The sequence below is a fragment of the Neolamprologus brichardi genome, chromosome 16 (genome assembly GCF_056152115.1).
Source record: "Neolamprologus brichardi isolate AB-2024 chromosome 16, ASM5615211v1, whole genome shotgun sequence".
NCBI lineage: Eukaryota > Metazoa > Chordata > Actinopteri > Cichliformes > Cichlidae > Neolamprologus > Neolamprologus brichardi.
In genome coordinates this window covers 22,464,734-22,476,525 of record NC_142119.1, presented here as the reverse complement: position 1 = coordinate 22,476,525, position 11,792 = coordinate 22,464,734, and the positions used below count along the sequence as shown (strand labels likewise).

Here is an 11,792-nt window from a genome sequence, read left to right as displayed (position 1 = left end):
TTGTGTAGCAACTGTAGATGTTTGAGCGTGTGTGCTTCTTTCTTTGTCTTCAGGGTTTTTCAGTATGGTGTGCCACTCCTGAAGTCTTCAAGCCACATGAAACAGATGTGGCTGAGTGATCCTCTCACTCTACTGTTACTGGTCTCCAGCACTGTTTTCCTTTGCATTAGTTTTCTGCAAAGAAACAGTTGCCGGAGGTGAAGCCCACTCATGGAAGCTGCCCTGTAAAAAAGAAAAGAAAAGTAAATTAGAGCCAGCACAAGGCATCAAAGGCAGACATGAGCTGGCATACATCTGGGACCAAAGGCAGTCCTAAGTCTCTCTATCCCAGCCACTGTGAGGAGGAGGTGGGTAACGAGCAACTGCTGCATATTAACGCATAGCAGCATGCCACTTGAATGAGACATACAGTATAGCCTAAGCACTGTCAGCTATGTTTCATTCTGTGGTCTGTCTTTTTTTTTCTAGTTTATTGAGCCTGACTTCATCTTTAATGACTGGCAGACATTTGTCAAAGCAGTTCTTAGATTTTTGGAAAACTGCGAAGCATTTTAGTGTTTATGAGATGTTTTATGTCATCTCTGTGACTCTTCTGTTTCTTAAACTTCACTCTAGTGTGCTGCTCTTGACTGTGCTTCTTACTGAGCTTGTCATAGCATTCCCTCCCTTTGTACATTTGTTGTAACAGACAGGGATCATGTGTTTTGCTGGGGGGTATGTTTTTACAGCGATACATCCAGCTACTCGATCCCAGGCTGTTTTGTTGCAACATTGTGTGCTCTGCTGTGCTTACGTGAGTCCGGTGGCTTAGTGATCCTCTCAATCTACAGTTGCACAATTACCAGGAGTGGGTTTTCGTGGTTGATCACATGTTGCAGCGGGGCTTCAAAACACATAGTTACACACAGATGAAACCATCGTTAGATTGTAGTTTAGCCTGCGGTCATGTAAATTATGGGCATTAAAAGAAGCAAACATAATTACATATCAATCTTATCTATGTGGGTATTACAGTTTTTCTCCATTGGTTTGGCTCATTTCATGAAACAGAAATTACATTCTCAAAATAACATGGACAAACCTCCAAACCTCTTGGCAAATGTTCACAACAGAATGGCATTTCTCATTCATTTTATCAGATGGCAAATGCCTTAGTACATGTCTCAATTGTCTCAATGCATCTTTGCAAATGATTAAGTACAAGTAGCCTACAGTTATACAGTTAGCCCACATTTAGCACATTTTCCAAATGAATAGATCTTGTAGATCTAAACTGATTAGTTGATTCTCAGTCTAATGATCATTCTCTCCAAAACATGTCAGCATGATTTCATTGTATAAGTACTCGCATGCACAACCGTCTGTTCAATTGTCAAAATTGGTCAAGAACATAATACCATGAATACCATATATGAATTTCTTTGAATATTTGATAAACTGATGACAGTCATTGACAGTCAGGTGAAACTAGGTGTCACACACAGGTGTGTTCCATAATTGTGTGCTGCCAAACACAGATATATAGAGCTTGACCAGAGCCAGTCCGATCTCTGAACATGGATAGACAAGGCCAAGCAAACGGACAAGGGGAAGTTCTTCCTCAAGGAAGAGGAGGAAGAAGAAGAAGAAGAAGAAGAAGAAGAGGAGGACTGAGAATGCGTGGTGGAGGAATAGGAGGAATAGGAGGCCGAGGAGCATGAAGACACTGTTCTGTCCCGAATGAAATTCGGGCCACAATTATAGACCATGTCATAAACCATGGCCTCACAATGGCAGAGGCAGGTCGTCGAGTGCAGCCTAATGTGCCTTGCTCTACAGTCTCCTCCATTATCCAAACCTTTCGCAGGGAAAACAGGTATGTACTCTATGTAATCTATGATATTATATGTTGTATAGGACAGGGCACTGTGCGTGAGGCAAAAGATGTATAACTTACTGTAGAGATTTTGTGTGCACCTGCCTACAGTGGTAGGTCTATACCAGCAGGTGGAGAGGACTAGTGGAATGTTTTGATACTAAATATGACAAGAAATATATTGAACAAATTACTGTAAGCTATGGAATTACATAATTTATACAGTGTAGAGTAGTATTCCAGTCACTGTGTAGCGGGAGAATGAGTACAGCGACCACTGAATAAGTCCTTGTTTTTTGATTTTATGTTCATACAATTTACTACTGTAATGTACATTTTCTTTTTACATGTGTATGAAACTTTCTTTGCATGTGAATAAAAAATGGTTATCATTTCCTTGGTAGTGTGAGTGCAATCTGTGATGTCAAACCTTGGAGGCTACTCTTTTCTGTTGTATGTTGTTGGTCCTCTGCCATAGTGACAAAACATCTAAACATTTTGTATGGCGGTACTCACACAATGCCAAAGGGACGATGCATTTTGGGGGCACTGACAATTCAGATTAGAAAGAAATGTAGTTTTGACACATGAGTGAACTGTTTTAGGGGAGATATGAGCTTTTGCAGGTGGACCATGTTGTTGTGATCAACCATCCAGGTTTATTTTGACAAAAGCACCAAGAATGATGAGAATGTCCGATCTGTGTCGAGAAATGAGCCAACGCTATTGAGAAGGATCTTTGCCATTTTGGAGACACTGACTGTTTAAATGAGAAAGAGATTTAGATTGAAGCCTGAGTGAACAGTTTTGGAAGAGATATGAGCTTTTGCAGGTGAGCTATAGTGTTGTGCTAAACTGTAAGAGTGTTTTGCCAAATGATCTTAGAGTTTTGAGAATGTAATTTCTGTTTAAAGAAATGAGCCAAACCAATGGAGAAAAACTGTAACAGAAAAAGGTGAGTTGCAGTGCCATCGTGTGGACAATGCAAAGTCTTGCAGTTGTATTTCTATTTTTCTAAAGTAAAAACAAATACTTACATACAAATTAAAGATATATAGCAGTATTAAAATATTGATTTTAAAAAAGAATAAATCGATGTAGATAAATAGCTAATAAATGTTATTGGGAATATATTTGGTGCTTGTGCCCAATCTGGAACCAGATCCACACGCTTCCACCAAAAATTCGAGAGGTTTGTAACAGCAGCTCTGGAGTCACAACTAAAGATGTAAACATTTTAAAAAGTTATAATAAAAATCTAAAATTAATTCATTAATTAATATTAATATTAACTTTTTTCCCTTTAAAGTTGGACTGAAATGTATGTGTATGTGCTTGAGAAGTTAGAGGTGTTGAAACTCTTTAGCTAGACATACATACGATATTTTTTCACTAGTAAACTCACTACTGTCAAAAATAATTCATTCTATTTTCCACTGACATCACTGATAAATAATAACAAGCAACTCGATCACTCCAAAAACTGTGTGATTTTAAAACAAGAAGCTGTTCATTGTTCACTGCATGAGGCACTGAGCTTAGTCTAAAGAGTTCATTTAAAAAGCAACAGCTTGATTTTATTTTTTAAATCTCCCTTTATTCGCTGAGACCTCTATGGCACTTTACTGGATGCACAGAGTGAAAAGAGCCAGATGTGCCCTCTAGTGGATTCCTTTTGAACAATATGAAATCAACCAGGACCTCGATATGACGATTTATAAACTTTTCATAGTTCAAAGCCTCGGTCACAGATGTCAGATTGGAAATTGTTCAGTTTTACAGAAAACAGATAATGTCAGAAGTGGGATTCGAACCCACGCCTCCAGGGGAGACTGCGACCTGAACGCAGCGCCTTAGACCGCTCGGCCATCCTGACTTGCAATCTCAACACTTCAAAAACTGTTTTGTTGGGTCACGTTTAGGTAATACTTCATATAAAGTGTTTACTGAATATATTTAATATGAATTACAAATATTTGAATAACACAAATAATTCTCTATTCTCCACTTTTCCTATTGAGTACTTCTGACTTACCACTAGATGGCGACATTATTTGATTCTCTTGGACCCAACACATAGATTTGATGCAGTTTATGGTTAATCACAAACTGTAAAAATCAACAGTGAGTAATGGGCATCCAGATGGTGAGTCATGATTTGTTGCTACTGACAGAACAGAATCATTGTGAAGCATGCATACTGCAACCTTTCACAGATTAATGTCACTGGCTTAATCACTGCAATGACCAGAAGTAAACACAAGTCCAGGATTTACTGGGAGACTTTTGGCACCACCTCAGCACTGCTGCCTGGCAGCGAAACAAATGGGTTTGCTGCATCAGCCTTTAGGAAAAGATCCATAGGGATGTCCTGGAGCAATATTACACTGACTCTGAAACTTTAAAACCTAAAATTCCTTTTTAAGGATTCATACTACTGAGAAATACAGAGTTAGTAACAGTGCAAGATTCTCTTTGCAAGAAGTTTTGTTCTAAACTAGCAAAAAAAAAAGAGCAAAAACTGGTATGTATGCAGTTTCTTCACAAGTACAAGTTGCCATTTTTAATCTATATTTTCACATTTTGTGCCTTTGTAAAGTGATGCATTTTTTAAAAGGCACATCTCTGCTCTCTCTCTCTACATTAGTGAGTGTGTGCGTGCCAGCACACTCGCCCAGCCCCTTCCTAATCCTCCCTCAGTACTTTTTTTAATCTGGATAATAAGTCACTTATTATATGTTTGTCAAGCAAATAGATTTTTTCAAATTCAAAGCCCCTGAAGGCAACACCATGAAGAGATGTTCACTGAACTGTGGCAGTGTCTAGCAGGGAAACACTGCCCTGTGTTCTCTGTCGAGTGGATGACACACAAACCTCACGGATATTTGTTAGATGTTATACCACAAGCATGAAAAAGTTCTCTATGGTTAATGTCTCCCTCTATCTCTAACATCTTGTACACTTCTGTGTGACATTAGAAAACTTGTTAATACATTATTTTTGACCCTGTGTTGAACCCCAAATAAACTAATAAATGACAAATAATTAGCTCATCTTTTCTATTGAACCTTCTCTGTATTAATTATTATACAAAAATGATGTGAATACGTGAAATGTATATGCTTAATTTGTATAGATAGATAGATACATACATACATATAGATCATTTTTATATAATTTTATATATATATATATATATATATATATATATATATATAATTCTTTCCCCTCCTCCTCAGCATTTATAGTAGCTTATGAAGCTGTGCCAAGCCAACTGGCATTGCAGTGATTAACATTTATGTACTGGAAGTGTACAGAATAAAATTATCTCTCTACTTTACTAATTATTTAGTGTCAGCTTAAATTTTACAGCAAAGCTTGATAATAATTCGGAACATTTGCTCACAGGTTGATGTTGTCTTCAGTCATCAGAGTTCTCTCTGTCTGTTGTTTTTGTTCACTGTTGTCATTCCCCTCCTCCGTTGCCCTCTTTGTTTCCTTCCCTGTCACCATGAGGACTGAGCTGATTGATTAGATGCCACCAAAGTCCAAAACAGCAGAAACAAAATATGACAGCAGATGTTAACCAGGCTGAGGGGGAGGAATAGGGAACACATTAAACCTTAACTACTTTAACTCATTCACATTTACTGTGCTGTTTGCTGCAAACTCATTATAGAAGCTGACAAATGATGATGGAGGTAAAGTTCTGGAGAGTAATCAAAAGAAAGAGGGGGTACTAAGGCATATTTTCTTCACAGTAAAAATAGAAGCTTTGACAAAAACAGGAAATTTAGTTTGATTTTTGTTTTTTTTTTGTTTTTTATTGTGTGTAAGCAAAATATTTAGCAAATGCATTTTCATAATGCCCGGGTCTGCATGAGTGTTATGAACAGATGAGAATGAGGAGATATAAATATGAGGTTTGTGTCTGTGTCCTTTAAACAGATGGTGTCCAGACTGAGACAGATGAGAAGCTAAACCCAGAAGAACCAATAAGAAAAGGAGGAGATGATACAAGACCAGTTAGACTTTATGGTCACAGCTGCTTGAATTGAATAATGTGGTGTTGTTTGACATGACTCAGGTTCTAGAGAGAGCGATAGATAGATAGATAGATAGATAGATAGATAGATAGATAGATAGATAGATAGATAGATAGATAGATAGATAGATAGATAGATAGATAGATAGATAGATAGATAGATAGATAGATAGATAGATAGATAGATAGATAGATAGATAGATAGACAGACAGATAGATAGATAGATCTGAGCAACTGTTTGAGCATCTCCAGAATCTGCTGACATTAAGCCAAACAGTGCAGTCAAAGAAGATAAATGAAGGTCAACGAGTAAAAAAGAATAGAAAAACTAGCACAGAAACAGAGCATTTGCATATATAGTATATATCTGCAAAAGCCAGCCTGGTGTAACCCTGCAAGACATCTGTGAGAAAAGCATTTTTTGGGCTGCAGTATCAGTATCATTACAAGGCTATGTGTGGTTTTATCTTAGATTGATTAAACCGTATTTACACTGATAATTACAAGTAGCCGTTCATAAAATGGTCTTTTATTCTGGCTGCTGCATGCCTTCTCTACTGTGAATGTTCCTACTATTTATGATCAATAAAAAATTATCCGTGTACTGGTTTTTCATGATGATGGCAAAAGAGATTGCGTGATTTTGCCAGCGGGCCAGACTGGCCAGCATTTATATTTTATAGGATATCACAGCATAAATAAAACCTTGCTGAAAGATTACAGCTACAGCCAGATACAGGCAGAGCTGATCATCACTGCTTCAGCAATGATGGTAAATTCATTTATTCAGATGTTTAAAGTGCTCACAGTCCTGCAAAAAAAAAAAAGAAAAAGTCAATGATACATTGACATTAGATCTAAGCGGTGTAAAGAAATGCAAAGGATGCCATCATGTCCGTCAAGTCCTCTTTGAAAAGGCCACATGTTTGCCAACACTGCAATTTTGGGAAGCCATTGTCATAACGTGCGCCAATTTCTTTCCTGTGATGAGAATCATATCCACGCCCTTTTCAAATCGACAACACATAAATGTTCATGCAGAGAACGGTAATGATGTTAGCCATATGCCAAGGCCATCTCAATAACTTCACACGATCCAGTCGAGCATTTACTGTGCCATTTCTGACAGCGTCTGAAGAAACATTTTCCACTACCACCACAGAGGTGGAGGCTCAGTGGTGATTTACTCTAAGTGATTATGTTGGTAATGATTAGCGTTGACATTTCCGGAAATGAGCAGATCAAAATGTCATAGCCACAGCTCTGCAACTAGCACACTGGACCAGACGAGGTAAAAGAAAAAAAAAAAAAAACTAATCCTCAATATAAAAATAGATATTAATGCATGGTATGCATAACTTGCATGAAATTGGATTTTCATATATATATAATTAAAAACGCTTCCCCTCCTGAGTCCAAAGCAAGAGTTGTGCACACTGGTTTGCAGATCCACAGCTTTCTACCAGCAATCTTGTCACCTTCTAATTCTCCAGTTTCACAAATATGACTCAGTCTTGCATCAGGTCAAGGCTATTACAGCAGATATTCCACCGGCTTTTTGATTTTCCTTCTGTGTAGACCCAGGTGCTCACTTGACCTTCTGCTAATAAGAGCCAGGGGAATGTGACGTCACTAGCAGAAGTTTTCGTCAAGTGGACATTAAATTTAGTGGACTGGATTTTAACATTTCAAATGAACCGTCTGCAAAAACAAATCTCATAAAACAGGGCGGGGGCGCAGGCAGGTTTTATTTTTACCTGCTGGTTAATAAAAGCGAAAGAAGACTGCGTAATCCGTTTTGCTTGTCGTCGCTGAGCTCCGTGTAGTAAGACGAGAGTGTCTAATCCTGCGCACAGACAGGCGAGGAAACATAGGGGAGGTGGGGGGGGTGAAGAAGACCAAAAAATGCTGCTGCTGAATGGAGCCATACAACAGTGACAGTGTGGTGGAAGGGAAAGACGACGTGGGCTGATTTTTACTCCACTTCAAGTCCAGTTTTCAACTATTTTTCTCCACTCGGGTAAATCAAGAGTCAGAGACCATGAAGGCTGCTGGCGAGATAACTTTACCTGCAGCTTAAATATTTGATATTGCGGAATGAGATGAAACCTTCTCCTCGAATGCACAAGGTAAGTTCAGCCTTGTTTTTTGTTTCCACGGTCGTTACTCCAAGGTCTTCTGCGCGTTTTTCGTTCGTTTCGTTTTTTTCTTTTGTTTTTTTTTTTCTTTTTTTCTTTGGTTTGGTTCGTCGAAATCTGCTAGAAAGTTGAAACATTACCAGATAAAAACACAAACAATCCGATGTTCCTCTTGCACACTGTTCTATATATAGATATTATCTTCAGGAAAGATATCATAAATGTGTGCTATTCTTACTATACCAGTTGTTTTTTGTAAAACAAACAAGGGCTGCTTCGCTTTGTTTTCTTGTCTTGATGTTTCAGTACCTCGGACAGCGTCGCTATAGTGGCAATACTACAGATTCTCCACTGAAGGGCAGCAGGAGTCTCTCATATCCCAGCATTTGTTCCTAATTGCCATTTAATGAGGAATAGCCAGAAGAAAATAAAATGTTTTCAGATTTACATCCATGATTTGTGCATGTTTTATAGAATTACAGTATTGCCTCAGTTTCATTTGCCTAGTAGTATTTTTTATTCTATTTTTTAACAGAGGTTTTAATATGATGCTCAGCGGTGATCATCAGGAGTCTGATCTCCCCTGGGGACACACAGACACCCTTCTGGAGTCCCTCGGTGCGCAGTATGGGTCCATGCCGGTCGGAACCCAGGATGGAGAGACCAAAGCGCGTTCCAAGGAGGAGAAGAGGCGCAAGAGGCGCGCCACAGCCAAATATCGATCTGCGCATGCCACCAGGGAACGGGTCCGTGTCGTAGCCTTCAATGTGGCCTTTGCAGAACTAAGGAAACTGCTCCCAACGCTCCCGCCAGACAAAAAGTTGTCCAAGATTGAAATCTTGCGACTCGCGATTTGTTACATCTCATATCTCGACCACGTGCTGGACATTTAGGACAAGTGTGGCAGTGCGTATCCAGCCACTAAAGAACAAGGGATATGGTGAATCCCTGGTCTGTATCCTAATGGAATACCACGCTGACATTATTATTGCATGATGATGTTTCATTATGAGGATGAGCTGCAGCACTGGAGACTTAACATCCGTAGAAGCACCCGAAGAATGGAAAATATTTTTGGGACCTTTCTCTATATCACATATTGCATTCTGTTTATTATTCACTAACTTATGGAAACATTATCATGCTTGGGGTTGGTTCTTATTCCACCAAGTTTTAAAGAAACTTATATAATATAATATGTAACTGTAAAACACTCGTGTGCTCTGTGTTCCTTCTTCTAATGGCAGTTGGAATTTCATTTCAAATCAAATTTTCTTAAAATAAACAGTAAAAAGGCTCATCTTGTTTTTTCAAATTCATCTTGTAATATTTTTGAATCCGGAAGAGTTCAGAAACAATAAAGTTTCACCAAAATGCTGAGAAATAAATGTGAGTTTATATTTTCTTTTAGAGGGTTGTTTGTAGCGTTTGTAAAGAAGTTGACACCTTTGTCTTAGTCATGGGTAAACGAACACACAGGTCTAATTTCTGGGCATTCAAAAACAGATTTCCGAACATTTCAAGGTTCTGACATTCTGCCCAAATACCGGATGACATCAGGATGTAGCTTTCAGCTCACTCGCGCCCGTGGTTTTCCTCTCCATTAGTCTGAGGCTGCCTGCGCTCCTCCTTTCGTCCATTTATGCGAATCTGTAATGTGGCCCGTGGGGCTCGAGGTATTGTTCATGTCCACTCCAGCAGCAAGAGCGAGAGTCCTTTGTGCATGCAGCACATTACACGCACTGGTCTACACACTGAACACAATGCTTCTGAGAATACAGGGAACACGGGGCTCAGCTTAATGTCAGATTTCGGGGCAAATAGGGCAAAGAAGCGTAAAGCTTGTGTGTGTTTAGAGACGTTGGTCAAATGGTGAAACAAGGGCTTATTGATCACACACAGAATTTTGATACAATATATTAAATGTAATTATAAGTTTAATGCAATTCCTCCTGCACATGTATTCGAATTTGAGTTTGTAAATTTCAGAATTCAATCCAGTTTATTTTTCCTTGAAAGGAGCAACCTCGCCCTCTGCTGGCGTTTTAGAGAACTACATATACGGTAAGCGGTTTCTTCGTGGTGTGATGTCAGTTTTTAAAATATGGTTATCGAGCAGGCCCAAATACATCTTTTGTTATCATATTATATAGATCATATTTGACATCATAGTTTTCATACGGGTTTTGAGTATCTTGAGCTGTTGAGAAATGTTTGTTTAATAAGATATCTCAAGAGGTTCTGCAGCACCTGGAGATTCCTCAATAGCATATGCTTTAATTACCGTGTAATCCATGCAGAAAAAGTCTCAGCCATAAGGGAAATTCAGCCTGTCGAAGATGTGATGCATTTAAAAACCCAAGAGAAAAACAACTAAATGTATCTCCTGTCAACTGCTGTGTTCAAGGTCAGGAGTTAAGTAAAAACTAGCACCATTGCGTTGTGTTTTATTGATTACTGCTATTGTTGTGCAGGGGATCAAGAAAATCTCACTTTTTTCAGATTGCAAAGTTGGTTCTTTTAATAACAGTGAAAAGTGGCATGTTCCCTTCTACATTTTTCTCTGTCACTTACCTGTTATGGAATTTCCTCTGGCAATTTATCCACTACAGAGCCCACAGACAGTTTCTGTCTGCAGAGATCAGAGGTGAGGCACCAGGGCCCTGGAAGTGTCAGCTATGACACCAGAACCTCGAACTATTATAGAAATTGCATCCCTGGTATGACACTAATGAGATGACACAATCAGGTGCAGGTGTTAAGCCCCTATTACAGTTTTTCTCAGTTGCTTTGGTGCATTTCTCACAACAGAATTAAACTTTGCACCACTACTAAGGCTCTTCTCAAAACAATTAGTGCAAACTGCAAAACATGGTGGATAACTTGCAAAAGTGAGTCACTTCATCAAAAAGAAAAGTCAGTTGTTCAAAATAAGTAGTCAATGCTTCAAAAGCAAGTCCCTTAATCAAAACAGATAATATATTCATCAAAAGCAAGTACTTATATCAATCAAAGTGTCAGGGCTGTCACAATTACAAGTCATAACACCAGCACCTTTGGTCACAAAATCAAATGGTTTGAACATGTTCTCATTGTGACGGATTTCTTTGTAGGTGCTTCCCAATGACATGTCAAGTCTGGACAGCATGCATGGCATGTTGAAAACCATAAATTGTAAAGGAAAATCAACACACTTCATATGCACTCTTGATAATATTCAATTGAAACTGTTCACAGCATTGTGCAACTGGGGAAATACAGTAAATCAAACATTTTACAGCAAACACAAACTCACTTAGACAGTAAACCTTACTGCAGTAGTTATGAAACAAAAACAAACAAACTGAAAAACAGACACTGCTGCATATCAATCATTGATATCTAGACGCTCCTGTCTGTCTGCCCACATATTTGCATCAACATCACAGCGAATGTCAGCTCTATCGATGCATCGGGGAAAGTATCTTCTGGAGTGTCGAATCCACCCTCTGCAGGACTCTGCTGTGATGTCATCACAAGCTGCATCCATAGCTGCTAGCAGGGTCATTTGGGTATGTGGATGCCTGTCATATACCTTCCACCTCCAGGAAGAGAAAAACTCCTCAACTGGATTTAGGAATGGAGTGTAAGGGGGAAGAAACTCCATAAGCATCCTGTCGTGTGCTGCAAACCACTGCCTGACTACAGCAGAGTGATGGAAGCTAACATTATCCCAAACCACTATATACATTGTCCGATTGGTTCACCAAGGTT

General features: G+C 38.9%; 1 protein-coding gene and 1 non-coding gene across 2 annotated transcripts; one reads left to right on the top strand and one right to left on the bottom strand.

The window, feature by feature from the left end:
- Positions 1 to 3,648: 3,648 nt before the first annotated feature.
- On the bottom strand, positions 3,649 to 3,731 carry trnal-cag (transfer RNA leucine (anticodon CAG)). The gene has a single exon. It is a non-coding gene; the product is annotated as a tRNA-Leu (tRNA).
- A 4,853-nt stretch (positions 3,732 to 8,584) lies between these two features.
- LOC118454021 (helix-loop-helix protein 1-like) lies at positions 8,585 to 9,136 on the top strand. Its single transcript, XM_035906617.2, has one exon. The coding sequence runs from the start codon at positions 8,585 to 8,587 to the stop codon at positions 8,930 to 8,932; it is 348 nt and encodes a 115-aa protein (XP_035762510.2). The 3' UTR covers positions 8,933 to 9,136.
- Positions 9,137 to 11,792: the final 2,656 nt, after the last annotated feature.